This window comes from Chinchilla lanigera, unplaced genomic scaffold, assembly GCF_000276665.1.
Source record: "Chinchilla lanigera isolate Chin_1 unplaced genomic scaffold, ChiLan1.0 scaffold00016, whole genome shotgun sequence".
NCBI lineage: Eukaryota > Metazoa > Chordata > Mammalia > Rodentia > Chinchillidae > Chinchilla > Chinchilla lanigera.
The window spans coordinates 24,981,060-25,001,896 of NW_004955417.1; the positions used below are offsets into that span (position 1 = coordinate 24,981,060).

At 39.7% G+C, this 20,837-nt stretch overlaps 1 protein-coding gene across 1 annotated transcript in view; it reads left to right on the forward strand.

The window, feature by feature from the left end:
- Positions 1 to 13,129, forward strand: part of Colec10 (collectin sub-family member 10 (C-type lectin)) — a 39,220-nt gene extending 26,091 nt beyond the window's left edge. Inside the window, exons 4-6 of the mRNA XM_005381907.1 lie at positions 7,537 to 7,590; positions 9,014 to 9,109; positions 11,426 to 13,129. Coding sequence (XP_005381964.1) covers positions 7,537 to 7,590; positions 9,014 to 9,109; positions 11,426 to 11,817 — 542 coding nt within the window. The 3' untranslated portion in view covers positions 11,818 to 13,129. The remainder of the gene's footprint in view (positions 1 to 7,536; positions 7,591 to 9,013; positions 9,110 to 11,425) is intronic.
- The last annotated feature ends 7,708 nt before the right edge of the window (positions 13,130 to 20,837 follow it).

A 20,837-nucleotide genomic window follows, 5' to 3' on the forward strand; every position in this document is an offset into this window, starting at 1 on the left:
ATCAGTGGTTTGTAAGTCTAAGTTTTGGGTAAAATCAAATCTGATGGTCCTAAATTTGAAATGTAAAGAGTGCATATAGTAATTAATGTGAAATTCTGTGTTTTTTCTTATCAAAAAATAGGCACAATTTTTAAACCAGATATGAAAAAGACTAACCATAAAGAAGGCCTATCAAAAGACCTTCCATTCATCAAAAACTCCTATTAGAGCACAAACAAGGAAATCCCAGAACTGGTTATGTGCTACCTGTATATCCAGTGCAGAATCTATATCCAAAATATACAAGGACATCATACAAATCTATAGTAGAACACAGATAATCCTCCCAAAATGTCACTTTTCATTGTGTTTTATTTCCATCAGTTAAATTTAATATGTTTTGATTAAGTGTCCTAGAGAAAAGGCTGTTTTCTGCTTATTATTATTCCTTCCTCCTTTCTTTAAAGTGTTATAAAGCTGTGGGCAACTAAACAAGTAATGAATGTAGCCAAAAACAAGAGGCCAATGATTATTTTAAACAAGCAGTAAAGAGGCACAACAATTGGCTCATTCATTAAAATATTACCATTATTGGATTTTGCATTGTGATATTTGTCTACTTTTAAAATTTTAGCAACTTTCTTAAGATGCACTGCTTTCACAACTACTTCTCCACTTGTTAATTTTGTATTATTTTTCTTAAAGAAGGCCCTGCAAATTGTCTAAACTTCAGATAAAATGCAACATGGACCTGCCACTGACTATGCCAACTTAACCACTGATTAAAAGGATAAGAAGTCATAGCCAGAAAGCAGGATGTTGGACTCCAGAAGTTCTGGAGACATCGTGTTAAACGAGGCTGAGATATGTGTACCGCCATAGACAAAGCAGAGGTGGAAGGGATCAAGTCCAGATTTGAAGAATTTCATTTTACAATGAGCCATCCTAGATGTGGCTCTTTCCTGAATCAAGTGTGTCAAGCTGACATGAGTCTACAATGAAAGGGTTGGGAGCTGATGACCTTAAGCCAAGTTTAATCCTCTCATAGAATATGACTAAGTGACTCGGAGAAGTAGTAGCTGACAGAGATGAAGAAAGACAAAGTCTTTAGTATGGCTGGCAGAACTTCAAAGTGGATGCAGTGATAGAGTTAACTAAACTTACCTGCTTCAGGTCAATTCTTCCTTCAAGGTCCAGGTACATAGTTCTCAGGGTTTCATGGATACTTCTGTCACTGGACTCATTGTCATGGCTGATTAATATATTTTCCCCTCTAACTGGTGATTTTCTGGGGATAAAATGAGTAGAGAATGAACGATATCCTGTATGTTTGCTTAAGAAAATATAAGGTCTATATGGGGACTCAAGTTTTATCCTGATGTCTACTACATGGTAAAAACTGTAAATAGTTGTTGTGTTACAAATGAAAAACAGAAGAATGATAAAACACATTTCCCACAATGTGGCCTTCTGTTCTATCTCTTATTCCTCTAAGCATCATTTCCTCTCATGTCAATTTCCACCACTGGCTATGAGATTTCCTTCTCTTCTGAGGTATGCCATCAAAATTTATGAACATGTCTTAGAATTTTTTAAAAATGGAGATGCAGTGTTCTGGCTAAACTAGATTAATTTCCTTTTTAATCTGTACTTTGAAATTCATTGTCCTCATTGTGGCGGTGGCCTTTCTAAGCCTTTCACTGACAGGGATGAATCTCAATTTTCTAGGCTGACCTCAGCGTTGTCACTTGCTTGGCTAAAGTTAGCTTTCTTCGTGTCAATATTTCATTTTAGGAATAAGAATGACTTAGTAAAGGTAAATCCAACCTCATAGCAAAATAAATGTTTTCACTTAAGGTCAATAGTCCCTTTACGCTGAAAGCCTTGTGCTTTTTGTCTGTTTGAATGTGACCTCTAATTCTTCAAACTTAAGACAGTTATTACAGATATGTTCCCAGTCGTGGTCCAAAATAAATTTTTGTGGATAGCCTTAACTATAATTAATTTTGGTGAAACAGATGTGCGAAACCCAAACCTTCTGTGAGCTAAGTGCATGAATGTGTACCCTTACCATAGCTCACACTTAGTGAGCAGAAGCTAACATCAGCAGGGGCCCCCCCGTGGGTCAACCCATGCTAACCCCATTACACAATAACATTACCTAGTTTATTCTCCTAATGAGCTTATCACTGTAGATACCATTGATTCCACTTAAAAACCAAATGGGAAGAAATTAACTGATCTGTACATATTTAGCTATCAAGTAGCAGAACCAGGACTCAAACTTGGTATTTTGGAGCTTCCAGGGTCTTTCACCCTATTACAATGCCCTGGTGCGTCTGTTTTTAAGAAATTCACATCAAAATACTGGAAATCAACACAGTTCTTTCCTCTTCTCAAAAGACAAAGCCAGGTACCAATCCAAGAAGCTAACTCCATATTTCAAGATCCAGTTGAGAGCTGCTGCTTCAGTGCACACTTCTCTACCCTGATCCACGGGAATCTTTTCCTCTTTTGACTCCCTACCAGCAGGCTTGTGGTTTATTTCACTCTGTTAGTACACAACCATGTTGATATCCTTGTTCTCGTATATGTACTTTTATTTCCTTGAAAGCTCATCATTTTTCTAGGTGTGGAGGCCCACACATGTAATCCCAGCACTCAGGAGGCTGAGGCAAGGGATCATGTCCAGTTTGAGGCCAGCCCACACATAGTGGGAGCCCATACATAGGATATGTAATGAGTTCAAGGCCAGCCTGAACTGCATAATGAGATCTTGTCTTAAAAACAACAAAAAAGAAAAAACAAAAGAAAATCATTTTCCCAAAGCAAATACAACAGCCCTTTATCCTTGGTGGAAATATTCCAAGACCTCCAGTGTCTTCCTAAAACCATGGATGGTACTAAACCCTATATTTACCATGCTTTCTCTACCTACATATATACCTATGATAAAGTTTGATTACTACGCTACCATAGGATAAACCTGAGTCACTTGGTAGGACAACAGATGCACCTTGAGACCATAATGTTGTTGAAATAAATCAGACACACAGGCTTAACTGTCACATGGTTTCATTTATACGAGAATCCCACAGTGTAAGTAAATTAAAAACAAAATACAAGTTAGATAATAGTGTAGGGAACCTCATTGGTCTCTTGTTGTACCCTGAAGGGAAATGGCAGTGTGTAAAAGAAAAATACAGACAAGATACAACAGCTGGGTCAGGTGGAGTTACCTCTTACCTCATGGGAAGAGGACTGACTTCAACAGTAGGGGCATTTATTTTATACTGTTGCAAAATTAGTATCAGGAGAGGTAATGTTGTCTAGTGACTAACGAGTATATTTGTCCAGGCAGGATGCTTTTTCTAATACTGAGGTATTTTGACTGCTTCAGGCACTCCGGTTCTGTCCTGCCCTCACACATGTGACCAATAAGCAGCTCCAGCAGCTCCCACCATAATAGGAAATAAAAGGACAGCTCTTTTGCAAAAGGGAAAGGGACCAAAAGATGGATGGAGGGTGAAGAAAGGACAGGAAAAGGAGATGGAAAAAGAATTAAGTTGTGTTATGTACATGTACCAACTGCACACAGAAAATGTACTGCAAACCTAGACTGATAAAAATAAAAATTAACCAATAATTAAATAAATGAATTAACTGATAATAATTTCTCCCTCAATGTATCTTAGCTTACTGTATTTATCCATCTTGCTTGATGTCTTGAGATGATACAATGCTTACATAATGGCACGAAGCATGGGGAATGACTTGGGCATTATAGTGTCAGGTTAGGCTACTCCACAGAGGTTACTTGAAGGCAAGCACTGCTGCATTCTGACAACCTACCTGACAACTGAGCTGGCTGCTGAGGAGTGGGTGGATTGCATACACAGCATGAAAGTGCGGGACAAAGGCATGATCACATTCGGGGAGGGATGCAGCAAGATGGCGTAAGACCCCTGTCACACTCTTCCAAATGGCATGCAGGTAAAAATTTATGAATTATTTGTTTTGGGCACTTTCTGCTTGATACTTTTGGACCACAGGTAACAGAATCTGGAAACCAAAACCACAGATAAGAAGGGATACTCTTCTCTAGTTGTATTTCTTTTATGCTTGTGTGTAGGCCTTAGCCAGAACTAGGATCATAACAGGACTGAAATCAATGTTCAATCCAGGTTGAATTGAAAGGGATTCAAACTATGAAGTATAAATTTTAAAAATTTAACACTTAAACCCGTAATCATGATCTTTTAAGTCCATATTGTTTTTGGTGATGATAAGGGTCATAGTTAATTTCCTCACTGCTGGGACAAAACACTCTCACAGCTTAACAGAGGAAGATTTACTTTGGCTCAAGGTTATGGTCCTTCAGCATCAGGCTCCAAGGCAGAAACAGGGTGGTGGAAGGACCTGGCAGAGGAGAGCTACTCACATCAGGGCAGGCAGGAAACAGAGAGAGAAACAGGGAGGGCAGTGCACCCTCCCGGGTCACATCCCCAGCTCCTGCCTTCTAACAGCATGTTTCCTCACTCTGAACTCTTCTGTGGATTAATCCACCTGTGAGTACAACACCCCATGACCCAATCACATTCCAAAAACCCAGCCTCTGAGTGCATGAGGATTTTGGATGACATTGCTGGTCTAAATCATAACAATAAAACTACTATCCCCTTCAAAATTGTCCTAATTTTATTTTTAATTGACGCATAATAATTGCCCAGACTGATGAGGCACAATGTTATATTTCTATACATGTATATACATTGGGTAATGATCAAGTGAGAGTAATCAGCATATGTATAATCTCAAAGTGTATTGTTCCTCTCTGATGAAATGTTCAAAGTCTTCTTTTAGCTATTTTGAGGTAGACGGTAGTTACCCTACTATACAATAGAATACCATATGTCATTCCCCCTATATAACTGTAACTTTGTAATCTCTAACATCTCCCAAAGTCTCCTTGCTTTGTCCTTTCCAGCTGCTAGCAGACATTATTTTATTCTACTTCTATGAGACTGACTGCCTTAGATTCTACATATGAGTGATATCATGCCATATTTGACTTTCTGTACCTGGCTTATTTCATTTTGATCACATTTTCACACTCTTAGCTTTCTTTCATTAAGTCATTGGGGAAACACCATGAATTGGAGAGCACATATGGCTGGGTGTGAATGGCAGCTGTACCAATCAGCTGCCCCATTGCTGGGACACAATACCTGACACCCACAACTTAAAGGAGAAGTTTAACTTGGCTCACAGTTCAGGAGATTGAGTCCATGGTCAGCTGGCTCCAAAGCAGAAGCATCATGGTGGAAGGCTGTGGTGGAAGAAATCTGCTCACCTCATGGTACCCAGGAAGCAGAGAGTCAAAGGAGGGGCTAAGGAGGGAAATACACCTACCACGGGCCTGCTCTTTCAACCAGACATCTTTAACTAAGCACTCTTTCAGGAATCAATCCCCTGTTAAGTGTACTGGCCCCATGATCCAGTCACCTTCCAAAGCCCATCTCAGAACCCATGAGACTCTAGATCTGAACCATGGCACACACACCACCATCTAATTGCTAGTTGTTCTTGACCAAGTTATTTGCCTTTCTGTCTCTTGGTTTCTTTTCTGACAAAATTAAGATCATCATAGTGCCTCACTCTTAGGATGTAATATGGTAATATGTCTAAAGTGTCCAGAATGGCACTCAGCAACTGATCGACACTTAGTAAATACATGTTCCTGTTCTTCCATTAATATATTCTAAAAATCTGTTCTTACCCTTTCCAATTTACACATAAGGAAATAATGGGGTTTTCTTAGGAAACAAGTAAAATACGAACCACTCAATCTTCCTCAGCAAGGTGCACAGCCTTATTTCCTTGCTTTCTTCACAGCTGTAGCTCTGCAGTATGTTATCCAAACCCTCACTCCTGTCTTCTGCTGACACTTCTGACGGCCAAGTTCCTCTGCTCAGCCTTTGTACATTCTTCCATATGAAACACTATCTCTCCTCTCTAGCAGTATGTTATCTGTGTTCAGTCCTCCTCACAGCATTGGTCATACTCTGTTGTCATAGACTTCCCCACTATCTCCTTTCATCTAAGCACAAGTTCTGAGTCTTGCCCTTTCACACTTGAAGTGCATGCTGCATTTCCAAGACTTCTTCCTTCTGCTGGGGAGCAACAGAAGCAACCTTCTGTATGGTACCACTCCAGAGAAAGGTGTCCATATGGGTCAGTTTAGAAAGGCTTAAGAAGTCATTGAGGCCCCAGCCGCATGCCTTCCTCCATGTGTAAGGAAAGCTTCACTATGTAATGCAAATCAACACATCAGTGATGAGAAAAATAGCAACTGGATATGTTCAGTGGAGTTAGATAGGACACCCTGCAGCTTTTAGAGCAGTTTTCCTTTTGCTCTGTTGCTGGTACAAGATGAAGCTATGGAGTCTCAAGGCTAACTCCACTCTCCTCCCCCTTGTTCTCTTGGATAATGTGCCCAATTCTCTGGCTGCCCCCAAATCCTATGAAGGTGCCCCATATTCCACCCAGCTGGGTGCCCATCAGCCTGTGTTTTTCTCTCCTAACTTCCTATTCTACATCCAGGTCACTACTGAAGCATTATAGGCTATTTCACTTCTCTCAGAGTCTTCTTTTTTATCCTCAAGAACTGCAGCCACACATTTTCTCTTGTAAATCAAAAGCTTTTCCTTTCAATTATTGTGTCTGATGTGGGCTTCAAGAGCTCGTTTTGAAGTTAAAAACAAAACAAAAATCAAGGGGTTTTTTGTTTGCTTTCTGTCTGTTTTAAAAATCCTGATTCTGTGAGAATTATTTTTTGGATGCTTCTAACTGAGTAAAAAATGGTCAAATACAAAGAAGAGCAGAGAAAAAATTACCAAAGTTGACATTTCAGTATAGTATATTTGAGATGACTTTATAGTATAGATGTTTGCCTACATCACATCTTTCCTAAAAATTATAAACTCCTGCAAGCTAAAGGTTTAATCTTGTCTCTCTGTATATCCTCTCCAAATATTAAACCTCTTTTCTTACATAAGTAGTAAATATTTGTTGAATTGAATTGAAAAAGAAAAATATATATTTTTTGAAAATCCAAGGGCACAGCCACATAGAATAACTTGGTACATAATAAATACACAGACCCTGTAATGTACCAACCAACAAATCCAGATTTACTAAGCAATGGTATTTTTAAAATTAAAATATGCTGAGAAATGTTTTAGCCTTGTTCAAAAGACCACATTATAAAAAAAATGCTAGTGGGAAAAGGAGCATTGAGATGTTCCTTATACATCCTGCTAGAATTCTATATAAATCTAAATAAATTATAACTCACTTGATTATTTATACCTGTGCAGGCAACTCCAAAGAATATTATTTGTATAAAATGAAGGGATATTCATTGGGCATATTGGAAATGAAATTTGGAAAAATGTTTCCTCTGATTTTGGATGTATAGAATATTGTCTGCCTAAAATAATTCATCTTTTTATTTCATTGTGCATTTTTGTTGTTGCTTCTATTGTTTTTCTTCAGGTGACAAAGGAGAGAAGGGTTTGCTTGGGATACCAGGAGTGAAAGGCAAGGCAGGTATGACATGCTTACTTTTTGCTTTGATTTCTAGCATCATTCCACCTTTGTTCATCTCAACAATAAATAGTTTTTACAGAACAAAGCTCTTTGTTCTTTCACAAAACGGTATGCCTAGCCTTCTTTTTCCTGGGCCAGAGGAAAGAGAAACTTTCCTCTCCATTTGCTGGTGATTTTCCAAGCCCTGGGGAAGGAGAGGAGATACATTCCAATTCCATTCCTGTCCTATTTGCTATTGAAAGAGAGCCCAGTACAGAAGTGACCCATCATTCCTGGAACCCAAGAGGAAAATCTGAAGCAGAGCTTGGGTCAGCATGCCATGCCTGGTGTTCCATTAGCATCCCAACCAAACCTCAACCTTCAAGCTACCAGCAGCAAGCTGATCCACAGAGACCCTTAGTGACAGAATGACCTCTCAGTGGCCAGGCAGGTGCCCCTGGGTACTAACTGAGTTATATGTTCAGTATCTTATGCAAGGAAAGAAGGTAAAGTATTCTTGATGTGGTTCAGTTGTTTCTACTCGTGCAGAAATATGCAAGATGAATTCAAAGTACTTCTCCACATGCCTCTATTTACCTACAAATATGGATACAATTCAGCCACAGACTTTTTTCTTTTCGCTAATAAAATTATTTTTATTTTTCATGCTACCAAGAAAAAAGCCAAAAGTAATGTTTATGTAAAACAGCCATTAAATTTTAAAAGGGAATCATCTGAATTTTATATCACTTTCCTTGTAATTGCTTCTCTCTCATAATAATATCAGTATACAGTTGAAAATGTAGGTGAGAAAAGAAATTAAAATCAACAAATTAAATAACATATTTAAAATAACAAATTAAAATCATGGTTAATCCACAAATGGGACAGCTAGCTTTTGAAACTCTAAGTTGGTTCTCTTTGCAGGAAATAAATGTAGCCCTTGAAGCATGCAAGTCTACTTCCCGGGGATAATCAGAATTAGCATTCTATTGAATTCTGAAGTTTCTCCTATCTTGGGAGAGCTGTGTGAGCTACTGAATAATGCAGTAACAGAAGAGAGGCCTGCTGCAAATACATTCTAAGGGAGCTGTAAAAATGTTATTCTGAGAGGGAGCGGACAAGTTCTGTGTTCAACCAAATGCCAAATGCGTCACAATGTGTGTGCAGTGGGGTGTCATATTTATTCTTCTTTGTAAAAATCTAGTTTAGCATTGTTTCTTACTCATTCCTAACATTTAAAAAGATATTTTTCTGAATTTCTAAACATCTTATAAATTGGGAAGTTTGTTTTAAATAAAAGGTCAAATGCATAGTCACTCACAGAAAGCCTTCTTCAGACTAGAAAAAGACAGCACTGTAAATGCTGAGAAGGCAGAAGATGCTCTTCCAGCTGGTGTGCACCTACCTCAACCTTGAACTCACAGTTTCTGTCATTTATAAGGTACTGTCTGTGACTGCGGAAGATACCGGAAAGTTGTTGGACAACTGGATATCAGTGTCGCCCGGCTCAAGACATCTATGAAATTTGTCAAGAATGGTGAACATTGTCTCTTTTGCTTGTTGCCCAATACCTTATGTCTACCTATTTCATCTCTTTCACCACTGTATTTCCTAGACAACACCTTGTATTGGGAAAAGACCTACTGGGATGGTATCACCAGTTTCAGGGCTACTCAACATGCTAATCATCCACCCAAAACCCAGGACAATTCAAGTCCACTCCATGAATTCGTGCATATGTGCCTAGCTATCAATAGGTAAAGAGTTTCCCCTAGGAGAGGAGAAAAAAGTAGAATGTGACAAGCTGTGTCTTAAGAATAAAAAGGGATAGCAAGAGTCAAATAGAAACAGCACCTCAGAAAGTAGAAGTAATAACATAGCTACTTTCTCGAGTAGTGGAGACAGTGCAGGACTATTAGCATCAAGGCCCGGAGTCTTTATGTAATTGTAATGTAAGTGCAGTGATTAAACTGAAGCTTAGAGAAGTCTTTCCCATAGTTACAGACATAATAGGCAGTAAAGCAGAGACTCTGAGTGCAAGCTTTCCTGACTCCTCCCCCATAGTACAAATCGGTACAAACCTTATGCATTTCTCTAAGGTTTTGTAACTTCCTCCAGTGATCACTTTATATCCCTCTTCCATCTCCTTATTAACAATAGTTCTTTTAAAGTGGAAAGGGCTTATGTATTCTTTTCTGAGAACTACGTTACTGAGGGAATTATTACAGTTAACAGTTGCAACTGGTTTCATGGTTTTTTAAAATTTTTTCCTCAAATATTACTTTTTACCAGTCCATATTTGCAGCACACAGTGATCACACTCCTCCTTAGAAGTGGGTCCATGCATTTAACACACCTTCATCCTTTTTATGTCCCATGCCCTTTCCCTCCTTTCCCCTCCCTCCTTCTCTTGGTCCTCTCTCCTTGAAAAAGATCTGTTTCCTATTATCTATCTTTTATTTTGCTCTTTATTTATGTTTTGGACTTCTCACATACAAGAAACCATGTAATATTTAAGCACGTGTGTCTGATTTATCTCACTTGACATGATCTCAAGATTTCAAGCTTTTGTATTTTATTTATCATATTCCAGGTATTTGTACTGCACGTTATTAGAAGCATTCAGGTGCCATCTTGTAATACTAGACACATAGGAAATATTTGATGTTAAATAGTCACCTTAATAACAGTTCTGGTTGTATCCCATAGTAAAGATTCTATGTCTGACATAACTTCAACCATCATGAATGAACCAAACCCCAAAGGTATGTCATAGATGAATAGTTCTTAAAGTCATAGTGGTCATAGATTTATTTGTGAATGAAAGTTATGAACTCTAAGGTAAGGTATATATGTAGATACCTCTAAATGCCAACATACCTTGGTCTTTAATTGGTCTTTAATGCCAAGGTAACTTGGCATTTACATTCCATTTATTGAACCCAGAATGACTCTAAGTCCCTAGTTCTTAGACTCTAATTTAAGACTCTAATTTACGTTCCATTTTATGAACTCAGAATCACTCTAAGTCCCTAGTTCTGTCCTGAAACTCAGGTAGTAACTCAGTCTCCCTCTTGTAGCTGAGAAGAAATATGGACAATCTCAGGGTATAAGTTCATGTACCAGATATTTGATTTCAAGTGGACACACTTGTGCATTATTACAGTATCAGTTCAATAAATATCTGCTATCTCCTGGAATGTTCCAGTCACTGGGATTAAAGAGCATCAAAGAGAGCTCCCTTTGGCAGCACATATGCTCAAGAGCATCACAGACATAAACAATGTCCTCAAGCTGAGTAGAAAAGACTCACAAATAAACCACTGGAGTGGAATGTGCTGAATGCTGTAGAAGAAGAGGAAAGGGCAGTATAGATGGAGGCAAGAATCCACAGGCACCACTGTCTGTGCAGGGACTTGAAAGACTTCTTACAGGAGAAATCATTTCTACTGAGATCTCAAAGGCAAGTAGGAGTTTGACAGGTAGAGAAGTATTAAGGTGACTTACCAGGGATAGATGTGGCAAAGAGAAGAACAAGTATAGCTAAGACATAAATGAGGCTGGGAAGAGTGGTATGGGATAAGTGGGTGACAGTTTGAGTGACCAGTCTTTGTCAACCTAGCTGGACAGCTGTGTCAGGAACTGAGCAGGAAGGTGGGGGGACCAACAGAAGACTTTAGTTCTCTTCATAGTAACTAGAAAGGCAAAGAAAAAGTCAAGCCAATGACTACCTCTTGACAGGGCCTTGCAAGATAATTTGTGGATGGTGAATGCATGAATTTCAATCTGGCAATGATACATCTATCTTCCCTTTTAAAGATGCATAATGATGCTCTTCTTTTCCTCCCTGCAGTCATAGCAGGGATTAGAGAAACTGAAGAAAAGTTCTACTACATTGTGCAGGAGGAGAAGAACTACAGGGAGTCCCTGACCCATTGCAGGATTCGGGGTGGAATGCTAGCCATGCCAAAAGACGAAGCCATCAACACCCTCATCGCTGACTACGTGGCCAAGAGTGGCTTCTTCCGCGTGTTCATTGGGGTGAATGACCTTGAGAAGGAGGGGCAGTATGTGTTCACAGACAGCACCCCACTGCAGAACTACAGCAACTGGCAAGAGGGGGAGCCCAGTGACCCCTATGGGCACGAGGACTGCGTGGAGATGCTGAGCTCAGGCCGATGGAATGACACCGAGTGCCATCTTAGCATGTACTTCATCTGCGAGTTTGTCAAGAAGAAAAAGTAACTTCCCTCCTGCCACACATTTGTTACTTCCTTGTGACTAGCACTGCAGTTATCTGTATCCATCTCTGTCTTCCTAATTACACTGAATTCACTCTGACTCAAATGAGAAATACTACTTGGGGGTTTGGCATCTTCACAGCATGCTCTTGGTGCCAATTCTGACACTATTAATGATGTATTACTGACCCAAAAGCTCAGCAGGTGCCGTGGGCCCTGAGAAAGAGAGTTCAAATTACTATTTGGGCAGAAGGTATTTGCCTGTGTCTCCCATGAAATGTTTTTTGGGATTCTTCTTTTACCATTTCTCCCTATGGCCCCATCCACTGCAGATGCATGAATAGTTGCTTGGTGATGGTTAGGTTGGTCAGTGTTGACTAGGCTTCCCAGCCCTTGCTCAAATTCAGACGTATAAGTGGCCTTCTGTGAGGAATAGTAAAGTATTTCCTACCTTTGCACTCCATGATTAGACCACTCACTCACATGGCTATGGCCACATTTGAAAGTTCCCCTTGTTTGTAGAGACATGGAAATGTTTCAGCACAGTGTTACTGTAAGAAACTTCAAGCTTACTGACCTGTTACAGACCATGAGGAATCATAGCAATTTTTTGTGCTGTTGATCTAAAACCTTCCAAAAAGTAAACCAGGCAGGCTCCTTGGGCTCCATTTTGGAGACCCACACCTTTTTCCCAGGACCCTAGATTTTTAACTGTCTGGGATAAGGAATTCTGGAAATTGAAATAGAAAAGCAAACCGTGTGTGTTTCCAAACAATATAATTCATACTCCTCTGGCTAAGTTGCCTTCTGCTGTCAACATGACTCCATTTTTCCTCATCAAATTTTTATTCATGTGGACTTTCCTCCCCTCAAACTTAGAGATAGCAGAAAGGGCATTGAGAAGCCTTCAGAAAATTCTAGAAATTTCAACTTGCTGCCACCATCAAGGCTCCAAGCTCCTCCTTGCTGCCTCTAATACCTATATCACTGATGTGGGACCCATCTATGGTCTTAGGTTGTAAAATACCCATGCTGGAGATACCCTTTGCACTGCTTTGACAGCACAGGACTGTGTCAGGCATGGAGCCTGGAACATGTAGAGAATTCACATTTCCTAAGTTGGTAAAAATCTTACTTTGAGTGGCAGATCAAACCTCAAAGCAGCTTTCACTTGACATTTAAGGATAAACAGTTCAATGCAACTCTAGATAACCCCCTTATAAACTGATGCTCCAGTTATGGTTTGTGACATATGATTAGACTGTGTAGAATGCTGGCAAAATGGTTAACGAAATAAAAGAAACAGATCAACAACATATGTTCTCGCCAAGCCATCTGTCCATGATTTCACCCATGACTAACTGGTTATGAGATAGGATTTAATGAGTTCTATGGGTTGGACAAGGGTCACAATTTCACATCCTACTGGGGCCAGACATGTGATGTAAATAAACACAATGACATAGGCGAGAAGCCGGGTGCACTGAACACAGCTTGCACTTCTGCGGTTGCCAACTGCTCCTCGGTTGCTGCTGATCTTGCTGTGGAGGAACCAGTGTTGCTTCGTGGCCTGACATTTTAAGAGAAGTCAAAAAGCTGGATTTTTATATCTTCACATTTTTAAACGTTGACAACTAATTAATTTATAACCCAGATTTTAATTCATACAAAACGGCAGTAGCCAAAATTGTGATCTTTCCATTTCTCTCCTCTGGGGAAAAACTCTGAAGTTTCTAAGCAAGGAGAATGGCATAGGATATGATGACATCAATATCAAGAGATTTCTCATTCCTTTCTTATTCAGTTTAGGTGAATAGTAGACATTTGTTGAATGCTTAATATTTCTCAGGTTATTAAACTACTTACTTAGTCTTTCTGAAAATGTGGCAAAGAGTATTTTAATGGCAGGGCAGCTTAACAAAATTACAAAGTAAGACACTGCTATTAAGCCAGTGTCTTCATATAGAATGCCAGCCAAGACCATGAGGAACAGGAAGAGCTAGAGAAACATGCAAGAAAGACCAGGATTAATATAGGCAGGAAGAAAGGGCAAGCACTGCCCAGGAGTGACTCCCATTCAGAGCTATGTGCTGATTTGTTCTAGGTTCCCCAGCGGATGAGTATTTATAGTAGATGTTGCAAATGCTGCTATTTCTCTGATGAATATTATAATACAGCAGTGATCTCATGACTCATCTTTGCTGCAGATGCATCCAGGAGACGATGACAGAGCTTCAAAAAACAGGATTCATCCTGCAAACTTGCCTGGAAAAAATTTTGAAGGCCTCACACCTTGAATTAGAATTACTATGAAAAAACTTACGTTCATGAAGCACTTTGTGCTTTTATGAAATGTCTTTGCATATCATTGTTCATTTGATTCTGATAAAGTCTTAATGTGTGAAGGGCAAACATTTTACCGCTGTTTTCCCAGTGAGAACACTCAGACCCAAAGAAGCAAAGAAGTGTAAGAAGGTCAATTCCCCTGAGAGGTTTGAAACTGCCAGTCTAAGGTCTTCACATCCAGCTTCTGCCCACTTACTCTGGGATGGAAAGGAAGTTCATCCGCAGAGCCCTGGAGTGACTTGGGTTCAGGTCATCTGTCCCCATTATGTTTCACACAGACACTGGGATGCAGAAACTCACATGGCCCATGTTCACTGGCTTATTTTTGCTTCACAAAAGTCTATGGAATGCAGCAGTGTTGAGGAGGTAACTTAGTGAAGTCTCTGTACAATTTCACAGATAACTCTATGGAGAGGAGTCCAATCAGACATGTGAAGGTCAGGATTTGACCAAAATAAAACTGACAGTGTAATTATTTCACCATTAAAGATTTCACTAGAGAAATGACTTAAGTAGTTAGCATTTAAAATCAGTTTTCTTCTCCCAGTTTTGAATTTATGCTAAAATTTTCAGGGATATTTCTGGATACCTCACAAGTACCACATAAATCAATAAGGGAAGATAGTAAAAGAAAAAATTCATAACCTCACAACCCTGTCTTTTCAAAGTAACACATTCATTCATCAGGCCAGGAGATGTGGCTTCCATCCAGAGTCACCTTCCAAACACAGGAAAAAATGTGTATTCCCTGGGTGGAGAAAGACATAGCAAACATCTATTCACTTTAAATTACTCTCTCATTAAAAGTGTTGGAAATTTTTTAATACATTTTATCTTGATTAGATCTGTGTTACGCATATAGGGTTGCTTTGATTATCTTTAACCAACTAATTTTTAGCTCCCTAGCGTGAGTATTTTGAAGCAAATGGTGTCCGTGGAATGGGAAAGGTAAACTAAACAGCATCGCTCATAGTGTCATCAACAGATGGAGACCAGAGTTTTGCAGGCGCTATGACTGATAGGAAAATGATGGTGGATTCCATAAAGGGGAGACACAGCTTAGCAGCATTGCTTAGAAATTCAAAAGGTGGATCTAGTGTCATGACGGCCTCGATGCCAGTACTGACTGTTCCATTTACCATCCATGTAGGGGAGACACAGTCAGTGCTCTCAGCCTTACTTCCTGATCTATATGGTCCTCCGCAAAGAATACTGTAACAAAGGAGGTCATAGAAAGAGTCATCCCATAGACTACAGGTTACATCTGTGCAGTAAGACACACACATTATGACCAGGTACATGTGCTACAAGACACCCGTTGGAAAGAAACAATCTGTATTTTAAGATATACAGAAATTACCCAAGTGTATATGTATTTCACAAAAATATTATATAGTATGCATACTGAATATATGTAGATATACCAAATATGTGTATATACAAACAAGATAATTTTCTTATCCTTATTTGTAGATGAAATTTTTATCTTCTGGGAGGTAAAGAAAATTGCCTGAAGTATTACTGCTTGTTTACTTAGAGCTCAGGTTCTTAACTGGGGATAATTTTAATAGCATGTACACTTTTTGTAGTGTGCTATTTATCTAAACTTCTGTTTACTGTATGAAAATTAACCATTTTTTACACTGAAAGTAAAACCATTGAGGTTGTAAGGCTTTCATAATGTAGTATTATAGTATTTTCTTAATGTAGTATTATCTTGAGGTTGTAAGGCTAATGCAGTTAAATCCTTTAAAATTTGAAGAGAAAAGAATCTGTCACACCCTTTCAAATGTGGGCTGAAGGAAAGGAACACTTTGCTCTGAATATTGTATACATGAATCTTTTTATGAATGTGGGACTTTATTTTACTGTTCTTCTGGAACTCATGCGATCCATATTGGAACTTTTTTGGTAATCTGGTAAGTCTATTAAAATATCTTCCTTATAGAAAATCAAAATCTGTTTCTCTCCAATTCCTTACTCTTGTCCTTGTTCCATCTTTTGCTGCTTGTACCTCAGAGGGCTGGGGCATCCACTGCATGCTCTAGCAGAAATGACAAACCAGAAGAGGAGGAACTGTCCTCACTCTGTGACAGGTCTACAGGGCAGACACCTGCACATTCCTTAAAACCCAGATGGTACACCCCGTACCCAGCAAATCCAAACTGCATTGGGAGACATCAGTGACACAGATGCACACTGTGAATAGAATTCAAACTCAAATGGAGCACCTCCATCATAAATACTCCATTTTACAGGAAGAGGTCCACAGTGGACAGAGTAAAACCTCAAGGGTCAGAGGCTGTGAAGAGGTAGCTGATCAATCAGGGCACTTCAGAGGGTTCCAGGCAGGTGTACAAAGCCAGCAGAAGAATGAAGCCAAAATCTGAGTCCTTGAAGCTCACATGGAGAACAACTAGCAAGAGTATGGATTCAGTAAATAGTAGAATTTGTAAACTCATTCATTCATCAAAAATAGTTACAGAATGTCTAATACATTTTCGGCGGCACCCTGGAAAGAACTGGAAACTGGAGAAGACAGAGAAGACATCTACCGCATGAACAGGGAAACTTTAGACTCATCGTACCTTAAGCCTACGGTGCTGAGCTTCAAGATTCAGAGCATGGTCAGGGTTATGTAATTACATCCTATTTTTACATCTGTGTTATGTTACAACATAACAGTTCATTAAAGATGTACTGAAATAAATTGGACAAAGGAAAGTTTTATAAGAGTACTTGTATCACCCTTCTTGAAGAGTAACATCGACGCACCTGTTGGACCACATTAACACCCTCTTTTCACTTACTCATTTTGATGTGAACACTAAGTTCCCACAGCATGGCAGTGTGCGCACTCACCCAAACTAGCTCCTCACAAGATAGAATCTGTACCTGGGGTTGTGCATGAATGAACGCTGACAAGTGACAAAGGTTTCCCTTAATTTTCCCTGGTGACTTATACCCAACATTCAGTGAAACTCAGACCTTCCATACATTATCACTTTCATAATGACACAGGCAGGAATAGGGAGGAAGATGGCCTGCAGTCACATATTTTACAATGCAGTTATTAAACAGTGAGCACTGCAACCCTGAATTAATCTCCATGCTGCAACTGAAGATGGGAGGTAATGCAATTCATATGCAGCTGGATGACTTTAAAGATAGGTAACTCTTAAGAGTGTGTGGATGCTTTAAACATATGAATTTATCACCAGTTAATGCTTGGTCTTTGTGTAAACCTGGTTGATGAGGGGGCCTTCCAGAGAGGGGTTGGAGCTAGGGACTGACTATAGCCCACTCCTCAGTAAATTGGTAGAATGCTAATCCAGGAAAGGATACTTGTGACCTCAGTCACAATGTGTATAAAGCCAGGAAGTCACAGAAGCATTTTATGAGGCCTGAGAAAATGAAGTAAGGGGAGATGTTACTGCAAAACACATTTTCAATCGAATAAGGGCCAGGTTGACTTTTCACTAAGAGTAGAGACTGAACCCTACAAAACCATGATAGACTTCTCTCTCTTAGATCACGACTTCACATGATTATCTTCTAAGTCAACTCAGAGAAGGTGGCTTTAAAGACAACTTACCAGGAGAAGGGATGTGTCTGAGAAGAAGATACAATCTGGAAAGGTTTATATTTGCTTTGGTATTTTTTCCAAGTCCCTTTTTGTCTGATCTCATCTTTGCTGACTGTGGTACTTTTCAGAGATTGAACTCTATCTAGGACTGATGAAGGATGCTTCTCTACTGGCACTTACTTGTACCATAGTCTTCCCCTCCGCAGAATAAGAAAATTATCCTTTTCCTGAAAGATACTAAGACTTAAAGAGTAGTGTTAATACACCCAGTAAGCATTTTACAATTTTGGTCTCTATATTAGAGGAATAGGAAATAAAATAGATGTATCAGAAAAACACATTCAGGACACTGTAATGAAGTATGAAAAAATGATACATTCTGAATGAGCTTGAAAAGTATTTCCTCTGAGTTTGCTGACCCTAAACCCTAAAAAGAGTAAGACAAGGAGTAAAAATATGTGTGTCTCTCTAACTTTAAAAATAAAAAGAGAAAATAGATGAGCACTTCTTTCCTCAGATAACGCACCTCATCAGGGTTGGGGAGGTCCTGATACCACTGTTGCTCTTTGAAAAATAGCTCAATATGCACTAATGCTCTGGCTTTCGTGGTTCATCCTCTCTTGAATTATCAAGACAATATATGCAAGGTGAAATTATATATGAAGCAAAGGATGTGCCTCTTTGATCACCACAGATAAGAATTCAAATCCAAATGGTTAGAAATTATTTGGTAGGGGCTGGGGATTTAGCTCGGCAGCACAGCGCCTGCCTGGCAAGCACAAGGTCATGAGTTCTATTCCCGGTACTGGAAAAAAAGAAAAGAAAAAAAAGAAAGAAATTATTTGGCATCAGGATCCTGGTATGCAAAACTTCTGGGAATTTTGTGAGAACTGTCAAATGGCTTGTGCACCTAAATAATAGGCATACTTGGAGTCCTGAGACATTCTTGCACTTACCAGTATTTCTGACCCATTCGTTTCTGGAACTTACTAGTCATACTGTTGGAGAATGTCCTCACATATCTCTTGGGATTCTAAACCCTTAGCTCCTTTTTGCTCTTGACATGACTTCTTCCTTTGATACCCAGTGACCAGGAGTAAATGGCATATGACACAATCACCGGAAATTAACTGAATTTCCTCTAGGTTTATGGCCAGCAACTCCTTTTTCTAAGGGGTCTTTGGTTAAGCCCTTGAACTCATGAATCATTTTGCCATCAAGCTCAGTGAAGCTCACCTTGTTTAACTGAACAGGGCAGACTGATGCTTTAAATGGGATCCCAAAAGGAAAGTAGATGTTTCTAGTTTCCACCTCAGTTGCCTCTTACCAAACCCCTGCTGGAAGGCCTAGGTTGAAACTGCTGGCTGAGGTGAAGGATAACGTGCATCACCCTCTGTGAGGAGCAGACAGAAGAGCCTGGGCACCCACGCACTTCAGAAGTCTCAGGAGATTCAACCTGTGTGACTTTGTCATATTGGGCCATGTTCTATTGGGCCATGTTCTATATCCCAGCCCTTGTGGGCCTTTCCTTGGAAATCTCATGTCTAGTCAACTGCATCTTTCTTCAAGAGCTCTGGGGGCCACTGAGGTTTGGGCCCAGGACCCCATCACCTCAGTGACCAGTAATTTCCTGAACTTCCCCTTCGATTGACTGAGGTACTGGAAGAAAATACCGGGCTTCTGCTTTCTACTTCTGCATTCCCTTTCTCTGCCTCCTGCCTCTCTACTGGACTTGCTCTCCAAGTTTTCTAGGGATGGGAAGAGTAGTGATTCACTTTTTTTCAGATTCATCAGGATAAATCCTCCTCCTACCACGTTAACAGAATATGACCAGTAAATATTTAAATTTTGCCACTAGGTTCAGGCTTAGCAAAAGCTCAGTGTGACACGGCAGTGCTGTATTATCCTTGCTCCTTTTCCTCTCCTATAAACTACTACCTGATTTTTACCATCACGCCCATACACTAAAAGTGCTTAGACTGAGATCAAATGAATCAGGGATGACCTCAGCAACCAAAGATGTAAAACTCATGGACATCTGATTAATTAGCCAAGAATGAGTTCTACAAAATTATCCACCTGAGTGAGTTTCTGTCCTATTTTTCACTGAAAATCACTCAAAACAGAGGTATTCAGCAACACTACATGAAATGAGGAGTGCATTGTGTCTGAGAAGCCTTGAACTGTCAGGTTTCCTCTTCTTCCAAAGGCCTTGTCAGAAACCATTTATGCTACTGTATAGGACACTAATCCCGCAATTCAGCAAGCAATATCATAAACACATAGAGAAACTTTCAGAACTTAAATTCTTCTATGCCACAACTTTGCAATCTTACATTATCTAAGCCTGTGTCATAAGATATAGATGTTTTCCATTTACCTTTTGAAAGACAATTTCCATGGTCAGTCCTGGCTGGAGAGTACCAGAGCGGGTATGTGCATAGAAATGAGATTTGTTGGTATAGAATGGCTGAGGTTGCTTAGGGTAAAGATGTTGGGTGAGGAAAGCGTAGATCCCAAAGCTGGACCTCACAGACAGTGGGGGGGGGGGAATGAGGAATGAAGGTGGGCAGGCATGTCATTTGAGAAACAGGGCAGTATCCTGCAGCTCATCATGGAAGGTATATTCCAAGACCTCCAATGATGCCTGACTCTGAGATAGTCCTGAACTCTATGTATAATACATTTTTCTCACTTACTCTTTCACAAATTTAATGCCATTTTCAAAGCACTTATCTATCCATCATGACTGTGGCTTTTTTCAGTCTGAGCCCCAACAGCAAGACTAACACCAATTTCTGTTTCTGTCTTCACCATTTCACCAAGTGGCATGTTCACTCTTAGCCGTCAATCTTAGCAACCTCAGCATAGGATTTTCTTTTTTTATTAAGTGGAGAACTTTCACTTTTCCATTTAATCACTGGGCAGCTTCTCCTCATCCTAATTTGCCAGCTCCACTGTCCTCATGGTTTGGAGCCATGATTCGGTGAAATGAAGGTTCCCTGAACAGAAGCAGCTTGATCCTGTCACAGTCTATCTTGCTTATCAAGCCCGAGGGCCGCTGAGTGACTAACAGGTGGATCATGCACACG